The 24,719-nt window shown below is 38.2% G+C and overlaps 1 protein-coding gene across 1 annotated transcript in view; it reads right to left on the reverse strand.

Annotated features, from left to right (window-relative positions):
- The window catches only part of LOC139716797 (uncharacterized), a 194,949-nt gene extending 171,373 nt beyond the window's left edge, over nucleotides 1-23,576 (reverse strand). Inside the window, exon 1 of the mRNA XM_071628326.1 lies at nucleotides 23,244-23,576. Within this exon, the coding sequence (XP_071484427.1) occupies nucleotides 23,244-23,263 (20 nt within the window). The 5' untranslated portion in view covers nucleotides 23,264-23,576. The remainder of the gene's footprint in view (nucleotides 1-23,243) is intronic.
- Between the last annotated feature and the right edge of the window lie 1,143 nt (nucleotides 23,577-24,719).

The following is a 24,719-nucleotide window of genomic DNA, read 5'->3' on the forward strand; positions in this document are numbered from 1 at the left end:
ACAAACCCATGCACACAAGAAGCATATCTGACTTGCCCTGATGTGCAGCAAAGTTTTCTTAATTTTCGGTGAATTCTTGAATCGCAGTAAGTAACACAGGTAAAATGCTGCAATGTTTCCTCTGAAGATACTATCATGCATAATGTTTGACTCATGGATATTGAGTTATGTTATGTGTGCCTCACTTTTCCATTTATATTGAGCTACAAATCCATGCACACAAGAAGCATATCTGTCATGCCCTGGTTGTAGTAAAGCTTCCTTTTAATTTTTTTTGGTGCATTTTTAAATAAAAATAACACAATTAACACAATAAGGAAAGTTAATGCCCAATGTTTCCTTTAGAGGTGCTATCATGTATGTGTGTGCCTCACTTTTGCATTTGCATTGCTACGTGAACATTTAAACAATATTTCAAGTTTTTAAACATGTCCAGTTTCAATTTGTTTATTGTTCATCTTTGGCTTGTTTTCTGTATATTATGTCTGGTTGATGATGAAAAAAAAAAGTAATGCCAGATAGTTGGCATATAGATATGATTTAAATTGAAAGAAGAAAGTTTAAGTTCCCCTGAACACTTTTGTAATTATTCAACGATTGCCTAATTTTCATCACTCCCACAGTGTTGTTGAGCCATTGTCCATCACATTTATTGAGCGCTGATTTGTTGCTATTTTCATTATGACGTTGTGGCTAAACACTTTATGAAACTCTCTATTTATAAAGAAATAAACTTTGGTTTTCCAGCCAAAGTATGTGCTTGAACCCACGAGGAAGGATAGATTCAGCGCAGATGGGCACCTTAAACAAATTTAGAGCATTTGACTTGAAATTTGGCACACATGACCACTATGGTATATAGTATATATATGGTATATATATGGTGTATAATCTTTCGTCAGTGGTGAGCAATGCGTTGCCATGGTAACAGCTTTTTTTTTAAACCAAAAAATATACAAAAATATTGTGGATTCAGCTAACTTCCTTCAGTCTTTGAGCATTTAGCTAGAAATTTGGCACAAAAGACCACTGTGGTATGTAGATGTGTAAACGTAATCTTTCGTAAATGTCGATCAATGTGTTGCCATGGTAAAGGCATATTTTGAATGAAAATCATACAAAAATATTGTGGATTCAGTTAACTCCCTCATTCTGTGAGTAATTTGCTTGACATTTGGCACATGCAACCACTTTAGCATATAGATGTGCAAACTTTATCTTTCATCAATGGTGAACAATGCGTTGCCATGGTAACAGCATCTTTTCACTAAAATGCATACAAAAATATTGTGGATTCATGTAACAACCTCAGTCTTTGAGCATTTAGCTTGAAATTTGGCACAACTGACCACTATGGTACGTAGATGTGCAAACTTAACCTTTCGTCATTGTTGATCATTGTGTTGCCATGGTAACAACATAGTTTGAATGAAAATCATACAAAAATATTTTGGATTCAGGTAACTCCCTCAGTCTTTGAGCATTTGGCTTGAAATTTGGCACATGCAACCATTGTAGTTCAGAAATATGCAAACTTCATATTTTATCATTGTTAAACAATGTGTTGTCATGGTAACGGTGCATTTTCAATGAAAATCATACAAACATTTCGATTCTCCTGTCTCTGTTTAGAGAATTTTGGCTTCAAATTTGGCACATGTTACCTCTACATTACCTAGATGAGCAAAAAATCTTTTGTCAGTGTTTAAAATGTGTTGCCATGGTAACAGTATATTTTGCATGAAAATGATACACTAATGTGAATTCAACTAAACCCCTCACCCTTTTAGCATTTGGCTTGAAATTTGGCACATATGACGGCTATGATATAGGGCCTATAGTTGTGCAAACTTCATTTTTTTTCTTAATGTCCAACATCGTATGGCCATGGTTGCACAATTTTTAATAAAAACCATAGAAATCTTCAGTTTATTTATCTTGCTCACTCAGTTTTTGAGCACTTGATTTGAGAGGTGGAACAGTGCATTGCCATGGTAATTTTTTTTCTTTATTAAAAAGTAAGAAAAAATAATCCAGGTTGAGCTAATTCCCTCAGTTGTGGTTAAGGGTATATTAATCACAATGAGTGATAGTTCTAGTTAAAAATTCAGATTGCATCACTTCAACATAGTGCTTTGTTATGAAATATGACATCAAAGTAATTAAGAAACTAGTGGTCCATCTCACTTGAACAGTCTCATGAGATGGTTCCCTGTCATCAGTCGAGATGGATTCTTAAGTATCAATAGATTAAGCAGGAATTTGTATATTCTTTGTCAAACATTTTGTCTACCAAAATGCAGTATGGAAATGTACCTATGTAAATCCATTTCAGACAATCGATATTCAAGGAATTTTAGAAATAAGTTTAGAATGATAGTTGTTATTTGAGCTTCCTAATGTTTTAAGGTGAATTTACTTCAGAGTTCACATAGTTCTTGATCCCTACTGTTGTATGTAATACAGTTTGGATCTAATTGTAAATTTTCCCTACGAAATAGTGGAAAAATTAGGAAAGTCTGGTAAGAAATAAGGAAATGTAACACGTGTTCAGAAAACATTTCTTGACTAGTCCGTATGAATATGCAAATACATGCAAGTGAAAAGTGTAAAAATATTTTGAAGGAATGACATACGGTAATCAATTCCCTCATTTGGACGTTCATAAAGAAAGGACAAGATCTGTTTTCTGGAAATGTGTGAAATTGAAAAGAGGCATATCTTCCTTATTTCGTAGCTGATTTTCATAGTCTTTGCACCATTCTGTGTAGGGAAATTTCTTCTCTTTTCTAATTTGATTACACTAATTTTGGCCTTTACTTCCCTCTTGATTAAATTTATACTATGCATCAGTCCAAAAAAAAAAATCAAATAATTCTTTAAATTGCATGCATGGGACAAAGCGTGTAAATCTAAACGTCAAGTTAATGCAGGCTGTATTGTTTATTACACAGCATCATTTCTAAAATTTATGTTATTAGAATTCATATGTAATCTTATTTGTTCATAGTTTCCATCTTACGACTTAACGATGCTCACCAGGGAAAGAAATACATAAATTGAAAGTCTGACTCGAGTCGTATGGAGTCATCTTGCAAGATAAAAAAAGTGAAAAAAGTAATCTATTTGGCAATGAAGGTTCCAGTCATCTAGTAACTTGTTTACAGAACACAGTGAAAGAAGCATCAGTAACATGAATGTGAAGATGTGACCATCTGAGACTATTGCAAAATATGCTCTGTTTTCATCATGTCGTATTTCATTTTTTCTGGAGCCTACATGTGTATGACGATCATCTCTATATTTTGTAACTTATCGATGTTTGTGAAAAATGCATCAGTTTGATTTTGATAAAATAAATAGACCTTTACATGTGAAGAAAGTGCATCAATTGGCTGTCATTTTCAGTAGTCTGAGTTTAAATCCATGATGGATTTATCTGAAATAAATCCAAGGAAGGCTTAATATAAGTCTTTCGTCGTTTAAATCCAAGCTGGATTTATTCTAAAAACAAGTCTAAGAAAGATTTAAATGTAATCTAATAAGACTTAAAAAATAAATCCTATAGACTTGAAATTTAAGTCGAACATAGACTTAAATTTTTAAGTCCTAGCTAAGACTTTTAATACTTTTAAGTCCTAAGGTTTTGTCTGTATTTACAGTCCGCTAGGACTTAAAGCAATAAATCCTTAGGACTTAAAAATAAATCCTAGAAATTAAGAGAGTACAACATTAAGACAAAGTAACATCGACTTTTTAGTATAATTCTCAAAGAAGTAAGTCGTGGTGTATATTTACGTATACGTCGGCGTACGTGATGCACAAACGTGATACAAATGCATGTCAAATGTATGTTGCTGTATTCCAAACAGTATATGTTGTGAAAAAGACCTTAGTAGTATAACTTATACACTGCTGAACATTGATTTCTCTCAAGTAAAATTGATTTTAAGGAGGAAAATATGAAGAACACGATAACAATGCAGGGGAAGATTTGGGAGTAGTAGGTAGTTTTTTGGGAGGTTCTTGGAGAAGGCGAATTGGCACTGATATTTTAGTGGCGGGGAGTAATCTCGGCAAAACTCTCTATTTTGGAAGAGGTTTTCTTTTTCCTCAAAGATTGTTCCCTCTAAGACTGTAAGTCGAAGAAATTGCTCTTTAAAAGCTGCAACATAAGATGAGAGAAGAGACAGACTGACATACACACAGACTGACTGACACACAGAGACAGAGTATTCTAAGCCTAAGATATTCTCCCGCTCAAAACGACGCGAATACAATGCAACATTTTCAATCGCAGTGGTTGCATGAAATTGAGTCAGGTTTTTTTTTTCCTCCGAATTTAGTAAAAGAGAAGAGAAACCTTGCGTTATATAATGATTAGGTTAAATGCTTACTCAAAATAATGTAGTCTTTCATAGTTGAGGGATTGCCATTGTTTTCGAGCCTCGGCTTTGATTGGCTATGTTATATTGCTTTATGGTTGCTCGTATCATTGATTCGTATAGAGTTACCGATAATAATATGTTGTAAAGTTATGGTAGTTTTATGCAACGGGACCCTTAAAATTTAATCTAGGCTATGACTGATTTCTCATCTTCCTAAAGACAATTCATTTGAGTATGAATCATTAGACACGCCAGAACTATTTCAAGAAACAGGGACGCCAGCTTGGTTGTATTATGACCGGATCGGCATGGCAAAACATTCAACCTTGCCGATTTTGTCAACAGGTAATAGGTTCAAGACGAGTGATTACGCCCCCATTAGTCATCACATACGTCATTTCTTCTTTTCCAGAATGTCTCTCCGTTCAGACATGCCTCGGACGTTCCGTGTTGACACGCTGCATATCAACAGGTGGCTATCACTCTCACAGGTATGACGTCACTTAATTCATTCTGACGTCACATGACCAAGTTCTTAATGAACTCTTTCACAGCCTGTCCACGCCACTTCCTTCGAGCAAAATACTTTTTCCTATAAGGCGTTTTTTTTTTAATTTACACATTCCACAAACACACACACACACACTCACTCACATACACACTCAACCAAAATGCATTTTCAAGTTTCAGTTTTTGTCTGTGATGGCTGGATTTCTTATATGTACTAGATTTTGTGTGATGTGGAACCGAAGGATCTATACCACGTTCCAGAAAATTCCCCCTCCCATCACTGCCCATTTCTTTCTTTATTTAAGCAATATCATTATTATCATTATCATTATTTATCAATATTATTATTATTATTATTATCATTATTATTATTATTATCATCATCATCATCATCATTATTATTTTGGATTCATAAAAGACAGATCTAAAGCGGAGCACCTCTACTGGATTCTTGCATTGGCCCGTTTTGCCTTGTTTTTATATTTTGTCTTTACTGATATCTCAATGGCAAAATATCATATCTATTGGATTCTTCGTCTCTTTGTGCAGATAAACTTTGACTTTGATGTGAAAGCAAAGGTAAATGTCTGACCTGCCGGAAGGTTGAACATCTGGTATGAAGAGGCTATGGGATTTTCTGTGCGAATCGGCACTAAAACATTCAAAGGGTTAACGAAGATTCCCCAACATCTGATGATGATGATGATCCACAGCATTTGTATGGCGCCATATATCTGTCATAGAAACATTCAAATTAAATGTTATAGTGAAAAATGTGAGTCTTGAGTGAGGCTTTGAAGTGATCCAGTTTGTCAATTTCACGGAGGAAAGATGGGAGGGAATTCCATAGGCGAGGAGCAATAGAGGAAAACGCCCGGTCTCCGTATCCCTTCAGATGTGTGATGGGCACCTGGAGAGTAAGGCGTGGGGCCCGTTGCATAAAAGTTACAATTATGGTAACTTTGCCATCCAATGGTAACTACCATGGTAACAATGCTCAACAGCCAATCAAAATCAAGAATTCCATGGAAGTTACCATTGGATGGCAAAGTTACCATAATTGTAACTTTTATGCAACGGGCCCCAGATGAACGAAGGCCTGGGCGAGGCTGAAGTTAACATCTCCTGAAGTTAAGATTTATATGCATGTTTCTCAGAGAAAATGCGAGGGGTTTAATGTCATCTGGGTATGCTGAACAGATTGAAGAGAAGACGAACTGTACGTTGTACCAAGTGGGGGATATTTTGTGATGGAACGTTTTAGGATAAAAGGGGAGCCTTTATTGAAGATATCTCGTCATTACGACTCAGTAGACGAGTTTCACCACTTTTGTAGCAACTTACAAGATTTTCATTGCTACGTTCATCCTTGTCTATACGATTAGTAAGAAAATGATAGCATCAATGGTATACTTTTGACAGTTGTGTGCTCTTTTTTGGAGCTGCCTTTAGTCAATACATTAATTATGATTTCAATCTATTACGCGGGAATCCGGTTACAGTTCATTATTCCGAAGGCTATTCGTATCTCCGAAAATGAAATAAGGTTCGTCATTTTCAAGGTCCACTAATCCAAAAATAAAATAAGGTTACTTTTTTCCCGAAGTTTCGTTATTCTGTAGATCCACTACAAAACACAAACAATAAACAAACAAACAAATAAATAAACAAACAAAAAACGCTAAAAAAAAAGACACAACAACAATTAGCAAATTTATATAAAAAATGTTCAGTGAAAGTTCCTTTGTTTAATTTGTGGTAACGTGAAGTGATAATAGGCGTTTTCACATCAGCCCGATGTTTCGAAATAGCGCGCTATTTTCTGACTTGGGAAATTAAAAAATATCTCGAGCTTGGATTTTTATCGGGCTGATGTGAAAACGCCTAATGACGGGTACTTTTTTTTTTTCGGGCATGTTAAAAATTTGAGTGAGCTATATGCACATCTAATCTACATTATTTTACTTCCTACAGAGAATTTTCAGCAATAGCCAGATAACCATCACGCTGAGAATGACGGTGAGATACTTTCCTTCACAGAAATTAATGTGCAATGCTGAGCATCTGCGAGTTAGATCAACAATTAGCAAACAGGTGCAGAAGCAACGCATATCATCATTATCTGAGGTTAGATTAACTAAAGGACGACGAGATACAGGCAGTATCATGATTATTATTATATTATGTTCGTGGGTCTGTGTGTGTGTGTGTGTGTGTGTATTAACGACGAGGGGTCTACACTATGAGTAATACTGACCCAGTAATCAAAGCGAAAATGGTGAAGCATGTTCCCACAAGAAAGTTTTATAATGTAAAAATCTGCCACGTGTATAGATTTTATCTCTGGCAAAGATATATCATGCCAGTATAATGTCATGTTATTGTTTTCCGCATCATTAATTCCTGAAATCGACTTACAAATCTATTGTAGTTAATTTATAGATGAAAAGACAAAATAATGGACAGAAAAGTTAGATAGATAATTGATAGATAGGTAGATACATAGATTGATTGATATAGCCAGCTAGCTAGATGGATGGATAGATGTAGATAGATGGATAGACCCATAGATGATAAACAGTTGATATATAAACATATATATCGGTAGATAGAGGGAGGGAGAGAGAAAGAGAGAGAGAAAGAAAGAGAGAGAGAGAGAGAGAGAGAGGGAGAGATAGAGAGAGAGAGAGAGAGAGAGAGAGAGAGAGACGAAAGAGTGCAGAGATATCATTGTCGTTGTCATCACCATAAAGTAAGACCGATACTATGGTAACAATAATCGGCACCTGCAACCCCGATCAGTCAGCTAGATTTTCGTAGGCTGTCCGGGTACAACAAAAAATATTGCTACCACTCTCAAATTTGTCTTGATTTCTTTATGTACGCATTTGGTATTTTGACGCTCATCTGGATTCAAATTCATCCTAGGTCAATGCAAACCTCTTTTCTCCCCTCTTCTTCTGTTGTTGCTGTTATTGAGGGTTAGGCCATGTTCAGCCCTAGGGGGCGCTATTACCTCAAACCTTAAAGTCGCCATTGGTTGAGTGGCCTGTACAGCATATTCCTTACGAGTTCTTGTCGAGCTACATGTTTAATATTTGGGAATGTTTTGGAGCCGAAAAGCATGGAAAAAAAATAGGACAAATGCAGAGTCTGTATAAATGATTTAAAGGGATGGTACAGTATTGGTGGAGATGAGAATTGGGCTTTTAACTTTTTGCGAGATACCAAGAAAACACTTATGATACAGAGCATACCATTTTAAGAGGAATTCAAAGTTTCTTTGATGAAAATCGGGTTTGGAATGACGGAAACATCCAAAAACAAAGTAAAACAAAGCGATCGTAATAAAGTGTTGGTCCCACACTTTATCAGAATCGCTGTTTGTTTGGGTTTTTTTTTTTGGGGGGGGGGGATATCTCGGCCATATCAAAACCAATTTTCATCAAAAATAAACGTTGAATTCCTCAAAGAATTACATGTTCTTTCATATTTCATAAGAGGTTTTTCATTATTTCACCAAAAAATGTTAGAAACCCGAAATTAGGTCTCACCCAAAACTGTACGATCCCTTTAATGTTAAGACTTTAGATAGTTTAGACAATCTACTTTGACTGGTACATGGCTGATGGTTGACTAACCGGATTGATCCAACAGAGCAGAAGCAGACTAGATCAGTTATTCTTTCGGACAGTCAAAAAGGGTGCAATACATATACAGTTATAGGAGACAAAAAGACAAATCTCAAAAGGATCCAATAATTGTTCGGACAAATTGTTTCAACTCTCTTTTCTCCAGGATCTCTCAACGATTTCTCTATTTCGGTTTGAATTGGTCTTTTTGTGGTTAGAGAAAGGGGGGGGGGGAGGGAGGTAGCCTACACGATCATACGATCGTCCTATAGCTGAAGGCATGAAATGCTAACGTGATTAAAATGTGCACCAATTTCAAATGTTTTCTCATTTGCCTTTTTAATGAAATCTTTTGGTGGAGAGAGTTAAACGATGTTACTGAATGCTTCCGCCCTGTAAACCAGCTGCGATAAATCGTCTATATAGCGCCCTCTGCAAAAAAAAAAAAATAATAATAATAAAAAGATAGGACCGCTCATCGACATGTTATCATTTTGCATGACTTTTCATTGCTTTGAATGTTCCACAATGAACCATATCCGTCTTGCTGGTCCACCAATAATATATAGTCAGGTATCCTATTACCGAACGGTATCCTATTACCGAACGCGTACTTTGTCAATGGAGCGCGTACAACAACTCGAATACGCATTTATTGCACTACAGGCTGTTCATCTCATAGGGGAAGCCAGTGCCGAAAATTGCTAAACTGCAGCAAAAAACAAAACAAAACGTAGTTTACCTCAAATTTACGTAATAATTGCTAAAATTTCGATGTTCGTTGTCCTGCGTTAGTAAACATTGACCGAAAATACAATGTACAAATTTCCCCATACAGTGGGCGCACGTTCGGTAATACAATACGATTTGCGTCGGTAAAAAGAGACAACTTTTGTGGAAGGGTTATTTGAAATACGGATTTTTTTTCTAGAAGTTGGCTTATTTTTCAAGTATTTTCGTTACAGCTAAAGTCATCAGCATTTCAATTATCTATAAGGATATTTTTGGCTGAATTATTGCATAATGTTACCCGTTTGGAGCAATAAAACAAAAAGCGTTCGGTAATAGGATACACCTCCATACAAATATACTTTGCCTTGAGAGTTGCTGGTTAAAACTATGGGCAGAGGTGAATCCAAAGGAACAAATAGGCCTTTTTGAGACACCGAGGCCTATACTTTTAACCAGAAACTCGAAATTAGGCAAAGTATATTTGTTTTATATTTTGGATCACAAATTTAAACAAAAGAAGGGGGAAATGGGGAAAATGCGAGCGAGAAGTCGTGTCGTAGTGGTGGATGTGATGTTGTGAAGGGGCTCTAGTAAGCAGCGCACGATGTCAGGCTGCTTTGTGACGTTAAAATAAATTGTTTTGTTCAAAAAGGTTACATTTCACAGAGTGACGGTACGAAGCAATGCGCAATGTTAAAATTGCTTTATGACGTCACAATTTACAAGAAATTGATACACTTCACAGACTGAAGGTACGAGCAGCGCGCAATGTCAAAATTGTTTTGTGACGTCACTTTTGATTTTGTTTTTGTTTTGTTTTTTTAGAAATTGTTACATTTTAGAGTGTCGGTACGACGCATGCAGTGTGCGATGTCAGAATTGCTTTGTGACGTAATAATTATTTGTTAAAAAATCTTGTTACATATCACAGAGTGAAATTAGTATACTATCTGCAAAATGTTGTCATAGGAGTGACGTCATTTTGCACATAGTACTTTATGGAGTGTTAAACATGCCAACAATAGCACCGCGAAAACATTTTAAGCTTCAAATTCAATAACTTTCTCACCACTGTTTCTGACTGATTACATTGCAACTTGTAGTTAACCGTTTGTCTGATTTTCCCATTTCCACTTAAAGTTTACTTGAGCGCAGTCGAGTAAATTTCCAACGGCATCCATGTTTTAATAGACGAGTGTGAATAGGCGATTAAGCGATTAGGGGGTTCAGTGCCCTACAATCTTTACTCGATTGTGTTCCATGATCGACTGCATGTGTATAGAATAACATAGAATCAAGAGAATAACAGTATATAAATGCAACGCATAATGATGAAATTCTATAGTGATAGCCGACGCTGTAACTACGTGCAAAACACGTAATTTCCGCCGGTGGATTATATAGATCGTATTTTTATTGCTGCGTGGGTAGCACGACATGCGTAAGCTTAATTGATTACTTTTTTTTCTTAAGTGTGTATGTGTGTGTGTCTGTGCGTGCACATACACGTGTGCGTGTGCGTTGAGTGTGTGTGAACATAACACAGGTAAATGCCCTGCCGCCGAGGAAATAATGACCATAGAACCTTAAAGAAGCCGAGTTAAGAACAGTGCGTACAATAGCGAGGAAAGCGAAATGACATATCGTATACATGAATGATCAAGATGGCGTTGACGAGATTATTTTATACGAGATTTATGATGAGAAAATACTGGCAAAATGAAAATGATGGCCACTTTCAAGGAAGGGAACATTGTGTCCAGAGTAACTAGTAGTGATATAGCACGAGAACCATGTTGAGCACTATAGGCTTGCTACAGTGAAATTCATGCGGGTAAACGGGGGGGGGGGGGGCAGAAAGGATGGATTTAACAGGTGAAGTCTGTGAGTAGGATGAATGTGAAGATGAGATGAGCATGTGAGTTTTATACATGAGAATCGCCTTCGCCTTGAGTGGATTGCGAAGCAAGATTCGGGGTATTAACGTGCCGAGATGGAAGGTGGTAAGATGGGCGGAGGGGGGATGAAAACGAATCACCACGAGGACATCACCCGAGATGAAACGACTTGTTTATAGGAAGGGAGGATATGGATGCAAACGTCAAGGAATGAAGATTATAGGAGGAGCAGGACACGAAGGAATGGAGGAATGAATGAAGGAATGAAGGAAGAAAAACATGAAGCAGGATGAAGAAGAGGAAAAGGAAAGAGAAGAGGAGGGGGACTGGTCTAGAGGAAGAGAAAGGGAAATGATATACAGCAAAAAAAAAGTGGAAGAGGACAAATGTGGAATAGTATATCAGTAGACGTAGACTGTGATGAATGCAATTGAGCGAAAGAAATCATGTTGGAACAGAAAGAATAAGAGGACACACACACACACACACACACACACACAAGCATATGCACTCGAAAACACACACACACACACGCACACACAAAGAAAAACTAAAAAGAGGAGGAGAAGAAGAAGAAGAACAGGAGGACAGGAGAATGGTGACTGCGGACTAAGATTCCTCTAAAGAAAAACGTAAAGGAGGGTTGGGTAAATAGAAAGACGGATTAGGGAGAGCATTTACTGGTGGAGTAAGAGAAGACGAATTTCGTCAGAGCGTAATTATGTGGAACCCTGAGTGCATAAATCACCAAGTGGAATGCACTTTTTGCACCGATGCACGTATACGGAGTGAATTCAGAAGCCGCACGCTGGAGTGAAATTGAAATGGATCAGACCTCAGGGCACAACGCTGACAGTTTACACGAGACACTTAAAGCCAGCGAGGAGGTGAATAATATCCTACAGTGGAACAGATATATCGGCGGCGCCGGGCCGTTCCTCGCACCTTTTGATTGGGGTCACGGTGTCGCCAGTTGGTGTGTGGATCGCGGATGGTATTGTGTGGATGGTTGTTACCCCGAGATCAAAAGAGCGAGGGAAAGCGAAGGAACGTGTGCGTGTGTGTGTGCGTGTGTATGTGTGTGTGTGTGTGTGTATGTGTGTGTGTGTGTGTGTGTGTGTGTGTGTGTATGATAGGGAGGGGATGAAAGAGATTGGGAAGGAGAAATTGAAAGAGTGGAGCAGAGAAGGGGGAGGAAGTCACAGAGAAGAGATACGCATTTTTTATATCGATAGTCAGAGATAGATCCATATCTACGGAAGATAAACAGTAAGACAAAGTATTGTAGTATAGTACATAAACATAATGTTATATATCGGTGTTTCGCTCCTTCAGCCAAGAGAAACAAATTATTACAAGGTTTATCCCCCTGTGGCCGTTATCCCAGTTAAGCAAATTGCAGTTAATAGTAAGCGGTCTCCTCTGCCGTATACCTTAAAACACGATTATGTATGTTCTTGCATGTACTATTCATTTAAGTACTCTTTAAACACTCTTATTTATGTTTTGATGAGACCGTTTGTTCGTGATCTGTCACAATCAATTTCATTTACAAGTGGAGAAATAAAACAAACTGAAAATGAATGCCAAAGTTTCTATGTTATTTCCTAAATGAGGGTCCGATCACACGAAATACATTATTTTCTTGTTCTTTTACTTTCTTTGGATTCTATGGCATCAGCAAAATAAATCAAATCAGGTGTGAGCATTTGAGGTTCTGCGGAGGAAAGATTTCTAAACTGATTGTTGCTACGAGACAGAGGAATCAGTCTTCGCAAATCAGCAAGTAAAGGCGGATCCCTACATGATTCCAAAGTGCAACACGTTGTCCGATGACACACACAACATGATTCAGCTCCTACAAGCCTTTCAGACTTGTGGCGACCCGTATAGTAGGTCCCTACATACACATGATTCTAACTACACATTCTTATACCACTGGAAAGACTTTTGATTATAGGCCCTAGGCTCTATATAGAGAGACTATATGATGAAGTCTTGTCGGTGGCAGTTTAACAATGAAAATAAAATGTAAATTCAAAATATGTAATTTTATTATACATGTATAACCTTCCTTGAAGGAGAAAATCCGAAAACTATCACGATTTTTCAAAGTTATATTACGTTCGGCAGACTATAGTGTACAACCGCCTAAAAACTAAAAACCATTGTAAAAGGAACAAGTAATTACACTGTAAAAACATCGGTGTTAGATTTAACACCATGGGTGTTAAATCTAACACCGATCAAACTTCAATAGGGGACCACACCCACAGGTGTAGAAAATGCACTGTGATGGTGTTGAAAAGTGTTCACCTGACACTTCGTGGTGTTAATTTCACGCTGTACCTGGTGTTATTTTGACACTGTACTTTTGTTAATTCAAAAATGACACCACATGGTGTTGATTTGATATTAAAGTTGGTGTTAATATCAATGGTTTAACACCCGTCCAGCTTCAATAAGAGACCACACCAGCTGGTGTTATTGTGGTGTAAATTTATTTTCACATTTTTTCAAAAATCTAGTATTTTAATGTAAAATTCTTGATCGTCTTGTTTAAATTAAAAATCAACAAGTGCAGTTACTAAGAAACTCTTCAAAAAACAGTTTTATATTTGGAAATGACACCCGGAGGTGTTAATTTAACACCATAAATGAGCACCGAAGATTTAAGACCAGCTCGGTGTTCACTATTTAACACCGGACTTTTTGCAGTGTATGCATGTTTAAAACACTGCCTCCCCGGAAAATACATGTTCTGTATGACATCGATATCAATGTCTATGATTATTTTGAAATGTAACCATCATTGTATTACGCTGCTATATTAGCACGTGTGATCAAGAAGTGTATTTAAAAGGAAAGTGATCATGATCACGTAGCCATCATTTATTTACAGGGAATAGAGCAGAGTAGAGAAAGAGAGGTGTGAGTAGCATGACTTGTATTAGAGAAGAGAAGAGAAGGGGGATGGAGAGACGAGCGACATAAAGTGGGCAGATACACAGAAGAAAAATCACAATAATGAACACTCCTTAATAATTTGCTACTTCGCGTAACCTATAGCTACGCTTCCTTTCAGTGGAGATAACAGTATACATTACTGTGTACTTTTAAAAGCTATATTATGTAAGCCGATTACTTTTGTTCCCTTCCCCCTTACGTTTTTGTAGTTAAACGCATGAAATATTTTCTACCAAATTTGATTGTGCGCTGAGTAGGATTCATCGTGTTGCTCATTAATTCATGTGTAATCCTTTCGTCTTAGATCTTGCTTGATGCATTATGAACGGAAATCAGTTGAAATGGATTGATAAGAATTGAAGATGAGAACAGGATGATTTGCGCGAGAGATGGGGATTTTTATGCACGTAGATGGATTGAGATGGGGGGGGGGGGGTGTGCAGGAGGGAGAGAGAGCGAAAGAGAGCAAGACAGGATGAAAGGTTGGGGGGGGGGGGTTGAAGACGATTTAATTTCGCCAAGCTCCGTGATTGCATGGCGTCTCGATTCACGAGGCACGCCAGTAATTTGCAAACGTTTGTCATCGTGTTCAGCCAACATGCGTGACCCGACATGTTATTCAACGAATGCAGGTTGATTGGCAAATGCACGAGCAGAAGTTGGAACAGATTCTGAAAAGAAAGAAAAAAAAAAATGTCCCGGTCAACTCTCGTATAATCATGAAACGGGAGGCGGGAAAATAATCTGTGTGTGCGATATCTGCATGAATTTCAGGTTGTGTATAAAGAATAAACAAATAACTAAATAAAATAAAATAAACAAAACATGAGGGGATTTCGCCATCATGACTATGGTATGAAAACGGGGACACCAACCCATTGATTTGATTGAATTGATTTATTGACGTAACATCCACTCTGAATACGATGTAATGTTCCGCCTTTAATGTAAGAAGGATAGTGTTCAACTCAAGAAAACAGCTAATATCTGTACACATTAATTTTACAGGTGTTCTCGTTTCGTTTTGATTTGACGTTGAAGTGTCCAAAGTTAAAATAAATTTCCACAAAATTTTCAAGGTCACATTCATGATAAGATTTCAACTCGGATATCAATATGAAAAAGTATATGGAATATCAAACTTTAACACGAGTTCGTAGAATCTGCACGATAATGTTTAGAAGTTATCATCTTCATCTAATGCATCTCCCCCATTAGTTTGCATATAATACAAAAAATAATACCATGCATGTCTGTGATCAGCAACAGCAGGCTGTTTCGTTCTGACAATCATCGTTTGATATAGGTTTTTACAAGATTAAAAAAAAAAGAATTTATGTAAAAGATAAACGCAATTGATATGGATTTCATGCGAAAAAATGGTGAAGATACGTCGCTGCGACTAATACTATTGAGTAGTGAAGCATACTGTTATTTCTAAACTTGCAAATTCTTATTCAAGTTCCAATTTTGATGAAATCCCCATCATTCCATTCGTATGATTTTTCTTTATTTTGGCCAAATAGATCATGATGTCGAATTACCCTTTGAATCTATATAGAACAGTGTGCATTCAGTATAGTTAAAAAAGAAATAACTCTCTCTTTCCTTAGATAAATGTGGTAATCTGAACAAATACTGGTTTATGAATAGCTAAAATAACTCATCAGTGTTCAAATAGCTGTTACAGAGAACAATGTACATGAATCAATAAGATGCAGCCTCTCCATTTGGTAATAATTCTAAATTTCATGAATTTTATCATTATGTGTACAAACTATGATTACGTGATTGTATAATATAAACATTGCTGCTATTGATATTAGGTATAGGGCCTATGCATGTTTTCACTATTTTGGTGTAATGATTTATTGTGAGTAATGCAGCAGTAGCTGACAGTCACAATTGTGATATCAAGAATCAAACTGATGGATAATAAATAAAAGTACTAACGTCATCATCTTTAATACATTATTCAAGGGAGAGGGAAAATCTATTTATAGCTGCACAAAGTTTGTAAATCAATGTTAACACAGCGAAGAGTGCACGAAATCGAGCAATTATAGTAAATAGGCCTTCTGGTAAAGAACTTGTGTGCGACAAGAAGTCATGATTGTCAATAAGTGAATATTGGCAATAATGCCATGGACGAGTTATCAATAGCATTGCATCATTAAATGGAATTTTCTTGACCATCTAGGGTTAATTGTCCAGTGAGTCGAAAACTAACCATGCATTTATCATTATACCGACTATAGCCTTCAAACCATACGGACCAAAGTCGTGTTAGTAATTGTGCGTGACCGATTTTCAACAGTATAGAAGCCGATGTGTGCTGTGTGGATAAGGAACGGTGCAATTTAGTGATGCGACGGGAAATTGAGGACCGAGACGACGGTCTAACGATTGAAACAGGGACCGAATTGAAGCAGTACGTTTATCTTTTGCGGCCAATGGGGGTTTGATCAACCCATTCCCTTGCCTTGATTGATGAGAAATGAAAATTCCAAGGGTCACTGTTCCTTGTTACTGCCAGTATCTGCTCGCTTGGTATACACCACTCGGCTTGTGCGTGGCGGGGAGAGTTTGGCGAAGGCAGATGGTTAAAAAACAAACTCTGCGCAACCGCCTGAACTCTGTCAACGTTAACGATCCACCGTTCTGATCGTGGAGATGAAACTTTTAAAGGGAACCATGATACCAGGCCTTGAACGAGTGCATCTTACCTCGGAATGAAACTGTGATGACACCAAATACAACTGGCTACTCCATATCATGAAGTCTGCAAAATGTAACGTTTAAGGTGTCGAATTAGAGATCGACATTTGTAATTTCCTGGCTACTCATAATATCACATTAAAGTGTCACTTACGTTTTTAGGAAGAAAATTCTATCCTTGGAAAAAAAAAGCAATGAAAGAGAAACCAAAATGTCTCCTTTTCTTCTGTCTTGTTTATCGCATAGTGTGTACTTCATCGATCATTCGCTGCTTACTTTCAGGTAACCTTTTTCTATTTCACTTTTGTACAAGCTCCCGCTTTTCATTGACTATCCACACTGACACCGTTGTTGTCAACATACTTTTTTCTGTATGTTTCCTCTGCTGTTACTTTGCTGGTTTTGTCAATATCATAATGAATGATATTGTGTAATGTCCGTTGTGATTATGGACTTCCATTAAAAAAAACAACAACCAAAAACAGCTGGGTACACATAACACCTATGTTGGCTTGCATAATTATGAATTAAGCTTCCAATTTATAGGCGTTTTCACATCTGCCCGATGTTTCGAAATAGCGCGCTATTTTATGACTTGGGAAATTATACCGATCACGAAATTGCGCGCTATTTGATAATGTGAATACAAATTAGCGCGCTAATTGATCGAGAAATTTTCTCGAGTCGAACTCGGGAAATTTCCGAAATAGCAGGATAATCAATGCGAACTAGCGCATTATTTGATAATGTTCGGCTGATGTGAATAGGAAATAAAATAGCGCGCTAATTTGCGATCGCGAAAAATATCTCGAGCTTGGATTTTTATCGGGCTGATGTGAAAACGCCTCATGTGAAGCTAAAATTCATTATTACCAAATATTCGGGACTAATCGCCGTGTGACACACCTAAATATTTATAGCCGCAACCAACATTCATCTTGTCGAAATCAGGGATAGCAGGCCTACTATAAAGAGCAATCACGTAGATTATGATAAATAAATCAGGAGATTCTGAAAACTCCCACATCAGAATTTAGAAATTATACAATACAATGAAGAACGAAGGGCTCTAAATGATTGTAGAGTTTTGAACTTTAATACCACATGAGACACTAATGAATAAATTGCAAAAAGATAAGAAATAGCTACAGAACCAAGCCACAGAAACGTATATTTGGGGACTTCGCGAGGCAAGGGGAGAGAGGAATGAATGTATTGGACATTTGGTCATGGGGTACCATCCTGTAATGGATGACGCGTTGAGGATTTGTAACTTTGTGTCAACATTAAGTCGTTATTGGCAAAAGGTGGAGCCATCCAGTTTTGTAAATCTCTTTGTTTAACGCCCGATGTTTGCGATCGTCGGGGCACCCGATCAACACAATGAATCAATCTTGTACATGAATACACAGTAATTATTGTCAGTTGATGTTTTTTTTTTCCTTGGGGGGGGGGGGGGGTGGGGTTTCTGGTCTCTTGAATTTTTTTCCACGACGGCAACATCATTAGAATTGCCGCGACCTGAAATCGCGTCTGCCGATTTACATCATTTTGCAAACATCGATGAATTTCTTGAGGCTATGAGAAGAAAAACGGTAGACTGAATGTCCCAAACGAGAGGAAATAAAAATAATGACCTCTTCATTCACTAATCATGTTCTTCCTTTTTAAAAAAGAATTGAAATGCTAAAACTAAACCAAGGTATTTGTACCGTGAAAGGTGAAAAAGTGATTGGATCTGCCCGTCAGCGAATAAGAAGCACATGTACGTACATTGAAGCGTATGCTCATCGGTATAACGTTGAACTCCAGTCGTGATTCTTCGGCTGTGTGTGTAGTGTGTATAGTACATAGAGATCAGTGATAAAGCTACACACAGTTTGCTACGGAGATTCCCGAATATATCCGAGTCGGGCCAGCCTATACCCATTGAATAGATTCCCTCGCAATACCGGGTCTTTAAAGCAATGGATTATCAGATAGATGATTTTCTCACCACAAAGATTGCTTGATGTTACCTACATGTACACACTAACGGGTCTCGCTGATGAAATGATATTGATGTTTTTTTTTCTTCTTAAATTGGTTTTACAGAAAAACAGACAGCAAAGACCCCAGAACTCCAATTAAAGAGATATATACACCCCCATCAAAAACCTCAAATAAAAATAAAACAAAAACGAAGCACGCGCTCATACACACACAGACAATGTATATGTATGAGTGGAAAAATGAGCAAAGAAAATGGGATTCCATCGTATATGTACATTTGAATATATATGAATATTATGTATACATAAATATAAATATATAACACACACACACACACACACACACACACATTCACACAACTTCAAACGTCTCCAAACCGTATGCATTGTGATGAAACGTAACCATTATGATGAGTGTCGATAGTATGCCATACAAACTTTGACGAGATCAGCTACCATACAAAAATTGGACTCTACCAAACTTGTTTGCTGCTGCCGTAATATTGATAAGATGGGAAATATCAATACACCGAGTCAACTGCTGAAATGTCCCGGTCTCGCTCCAATTAAATTGTGTTGCTCACCCATTAGGAAAATGACCATCTACAAAGAAATTAGGGCGAGTGATTTATGTGTTGAGTGTGCATGTGCGATGCATAATATAGACACGAGGTGTTCGAAGCACGTCGCTGAATTCTGGTTGTTGTCAAGAGGCAAAGTTTAACGACCCGTTATTTGCGATCCAACTTTATAAAATATGATCGATGACATTATCATACATTATACGAAAACAAATACATTATAGCCTGGAAGAACGACACATCTCTGCCCTAGATGCTCCGGAGTGGACGATTACACAGCATCACTCACCCGCTGTCATCATCATTTTCCTTCCGCCACCACTACCGGTAGTACTGCGCCCCCCCCCCCCCCCCCATCCCATCATACCCCCATTCATGGCACAACACTCCTAGCCGTCGATAGTGTTTACACTGTCTGTATGATACATGGCAAGGTAAATGTCACTGGCTCACGGCACTCCGTCCCGCTAAAGGCTATTTTCCGCCACGATGCTTTACACTCATATTTCTCTTGGAAAGAGCTGAGAGATGATTATCAGCCCATGTCTCGTCACAAGACGAGAAAAGACAAATGAAGACAACAACGACAAACACACACATGCAACAAAATAAAAGAAGTTTAAAAACATGGGGAAAAAATCGCAAGCTTCGTGTGTTTCTGTGTGTTTGCTTGTAAGTGCGTTCTAGCTCTCTTTTTGTTTCAGCAAACATATGAAGTTCAAAATGAAACAAAAGTCAGATAGAACAAGACCAAGGCGGTATGTACGTATGTATGCATGAATCTCTTTATGATCGTGTATGTCTGTATGACATATAGGCCCTTATGTGTGCGTGTATGTAATGCACACTACATAGTAGGCCTACATGCATTCCAATATGTATGATTTATTCTGTTATATAGATAATTATTGTTGCTTTTTGGGGGGGGGTGGGTGTGGACATCTTCTGTTGAAGGTATTTCTAATAAAAACAATACTTAAAAGTGAGCCGAAATGTCCTGCATATACTTCTTACTCATCATTGTGACATTGTGAGCACGTCCACGGAAGGACTATGACTAATACGGCATTCTGTCAATACCTTTCTCGTCAAATCAGACTTGAAATAACTTCATTTACGACACGGCATCCCTTCGAGCTTCCGGTAGGGTGAGGGCAAACCGCATGACGTAGAAGAAGACGGTCTGAAAACGTCAATACAACACTCCTTCATTAATTTCATGAGCACCTCATCGGAAGAGTGAAACGCAGACATCATTAATGTACGTAATTCGCTGATATAGGAAATCAGTAAGTTTTAGTGTTCCACACCTTTTCCCCCTCTCCCCCTTCCCTCTCCCAGCTACCCTTCCCCTCCCATCACCCCCTACTTTTTTTCGCGTATTCATGTATCCAGAAGAGGACAGTTCTGTTAGGGGAAAAAACAACAACATTGCATCTGCAAAACATATTTGACTTATACTTTATCATAGATAAATCAGTATATCACAGGGCCGGCGGAAGGGGGGAGGGGGGGGGGGGCTTCGCCCCCCCCCATTTTTTTTAATGGCACCATACAAAGGAATACATAAGGTATCACTACTTGGGGCCCCCACTTTTTTACCCCGGAAGTGCGTAAGTGGCACTAGTAAGAAATAGATAGAAACCTTTGAAGAAACCCGGAAGTGCTAAAGATGACACCAGAAGCTGCGCTGAAGGCCTCCTTTTTTTTTTGTTGCTTGTTAGCTCATGAAACCCAGAAGTGCCCCCCCCCCCCCCCCACTACCACCACTTTTGAAAACAATCCGCCGGCGGTGTATCGTATTTGATTTTGTTTATGTGTGCGCGCGCGTGTGTAAATCAATTCGTCATTTTCAATTCTGTGCCCATTCATTGGTTGGTAACAGGCACCTCCCTGTTGGTAACAAAGTCAGTTTCACACAATGCCAGGCAATACCATTTGAGATTTATGTCAGACACGTTAAAGTTATCGCCCTTTCTCATTACCTCTTTGTTCTTAAAAGACAATTCAGAATATCACTTAAGCTTTAATTAGCCAAATTCTCAAAAGCTGTCACTATATCCGCATGTTTAATGGTGATAGAAGCACATTATCAGTAAAAGAAAAACGTATGGGATGAAGGCTAGTTGTATAGTACCACAGTGAAAAGGTTATGGTAAAGTGCTACATAGCAATCTGTATGAAGCTGCAGACCTTGTCGCTACTTTGCTGTGCCGGTTTGAAAAAAAAAAATAACGAAAAATACAGAAAACAATGTATAACAACAAGTAATGGCGCATGTTTGTGAAACTAGACGTAAATCCAGCTTTAGATTCTGACTATACGTCGCCCTGTTTCAGCGAAGTGATAAATGTTTATTACGTTGAAAGTGGCGATCGAAATCGTTCATGTAGATATTAATCATACCCCCCCCCCACTCCCTCCGAACACGTCAATAATAGATTTTCCACTGAGCTACTGTACTGTGGGATAAATGTTGTGAAAAAATAATTGCTAGCTGCCGGGTTAATGGACGAACCTATCTCGGCAGGTAAGCCGCGCAGCACATCCGTTGTCATGGAAACATACTATATCACTTAATGCTCGGAGTACAGACGAGCCGGCGCGTGTTTGCTCGCGTGGAAGTCGACTATCGTAATCGTTTTAGGAAATCGCGTTACTGGTTAGACACTATTTCATTTAGCGATGCAATTTGTGCTCGAATCTGAATTGAGGCATGTCACATCACTCAACAAAACTATGTTTGTTTGCGATGTGGCTTAATTCGAGCATCATTAACCTCTAGAGAGAGGAAAGCATTAATTGTTATCACCCATCAATTTGTGACACAGGTAATTATAATCGCGAGATAAAAAAAAAATCATATGGTATGTTCGTATATTGAGAGGGGATTCGGTATTAGGGATTAATGCAAATCAATTTACCAAATGAAAACATGAAATGAATGAAGGTGAGAGGAAAGGAAAGAAACGCATTGCAGCAGGATGAAAACAAGCACGTTGCTATGGCAACCATTCTGGAAACGGCTCGATGTTCCTGGAAAAAAAAAATCAGTGACGGTGTGAATAAACTAATTGTTCTGAAGACATCGCGATTCCAACGGCATATTGTGTTGCTCTCTCTCTCTCTCTCTTTTTCTCTCATGCTTTGTGATGCAGCTAAGCTGCTGTGTAAAACGTGGCGAGGAAATATAGATGTAAGAGTGCAGATGATTTCGATTAGCAGTGGATTTCTTACCAATCCTAGCGTGAAAAAACTTAAAAAACGTACAAATTGTGTGCTCATCATAAGAAGCTTGTGACGGGTATTATCCTCGAACCTGTAATCATTATTTTAAGAGGTCTCTCAAGAGAAATTTCCAATTGTTTGCATCAAAATAAATCACACTGAATTTCATTTTTTACTCATCACCAGCAATCCTGCAAATCCTTATACCAGTCACTTCGAGTACCAGCAGCTAATTTTAGGGACGTAATCATTGCTTAAAGTTCACCAAGTACTGTTATTACGTTAAGTTGTTTTAGATAATTATGAGACAAGCAAGCTGAAAAAAATAAAAATAAAAACAGGTTGAATCAATGAAGACCCCGAACATTTTTATTTGACGAAACAGCGAAACGTTAGAGGTTGCTCCCGACGAGAGCGGCAAGAGACGAAAGATAGAGACTTGACCTCAACAGCCGACAGTTTACTGTAAAGACAGGATGTTCGAGCGAGATTTGACCAACGCTCGCCATGTAAGTCCGAGTTGACAGTATACAATAATGTTTGATAAAAAGAGGTAGACATCAGTTTTACTAAGGGATTTTTGAAAACTTATCCTTACCTTGACCTTACAGAAGTCATTACAGGTGGATGGAGACTTTCAGAGACGTGTTTTCCTTACGAACACCAGCGGTAGCAACGGCGCTGTGGGGTGAACGCTCGTTGATAGTAATCTATGGTCGCACTTTGCAGTTTCCAATAAGATTTCTCAGAGAAGTAATTTTGAGGTTACGTTATCAATCCAATATAAAGTATTTCCCAAGGAATGAGTGCACCACAGGATTACAAAGCGGAAACTTACGTCGTACATGATACAGGGCATGCGCTGTATTTACACGGTTTTGCTCGTTTACGGGTTGCAAATAACCCGCGAAATCCAGAAAGTGCGGAAAGCACGCTGTACTTGTGTCGTCTGCTTCGTACTCGATGCAGCGGGGCGCACACGTAAAGCAGAATAAAAAGTACGAGCGGGTCGCCGTTTGATTGTGGTGGGGCTCAGCATCGTCGTGAAATGCTCGCTCGCGTACAAGCGGGTGGGGCAAGCTTGCTCAGCATGCGTAAACTCAGTTCAGGGATATGTGTATACATGTTGTCTGGTTGCATAGGAAAAGTGGCCAGACTCGGAGAGGGTCATATAATCTTTTGTGTAAACATTAATGCTGTCGGAATGACTTCCATGAAAACATAAAGCACGATGTTTTTTTAGTGACCAAGACGATTGATATGATTTATGTTGTACGCAATTTGTGTGAATACACGAGTCTGATTTTATTACATCAGTTGCGACAGAACTTTATTCGTGAAATGATAATCATGTCATCCGTCTTTCAAGCGCCAGAGCAGTCTGGAAATAACACGATGATATCAGGTGCTCAATAGTTTATAAATAGCTGCTTGTTTTCTTTCAGCAATGGTATTTCAACCCTTAACTATAGTTGTGATGCGCTTTCTTAATTGATACAGGCGTTACCCTAATTGGAGGCATGCTTGTTAAACATCGGTTGATACCAGCTGATTTCTGCTCGTGACCTCGCGTTACGTTATACAAAATTAATGCCGGGTACACTACGGCGTATATCTATTAACATTGTCCATCCGTTCAAGACCCATGGCGTAAGCTGATTGCCGCTCTAGATATTCACTAAGGTCTCGTCTGCAGATGTAATTTCAGCTGCACTGGATCAACACTTACCCTAACCCGCACGAGCGAGGCTGACCAGGTCACGTTATAAAGACCTACAGGCTTATTAGCCTGCACCCTCTCTCCCACAGCCTGCTCTCCCCGAGTCACCGCCCTTGCTTTAAAGCTGCCCTGGTATGCTACACATGACGTAGCAAAGAGCTACACGACTTAATGATAATGGCCATGAGTACATTATTGTCATCAGGAAATGCGATGGAATATTTTGTCCGAATGAGCAGTCTGTAGTTACACGTCACAATCTAAAGTCAGAACAAAAGGATAGCATAAAATTACTAATCGACAAGACACAAAATGACCTTTTTTTTTCAAGTAAATCAGCCATTAATGCCTTGT

Source organism: Diadema antillarum, unplaced genomic scaffold (assembly GCF_040938485.1).
Source record: "Diadema antillarum isolate AM-2024a unplaced genomic scaffold, OU_Dant_1.0 scf00000070, whole genome shotgun sequence".
Taxonomy (NCBI): domain Eukaryota; kingdom Metazoa; phylum Echinodermata; class Echinoidea; order Diadematoida; family Diadematidae; genus Diadema; species Diadema antillarum.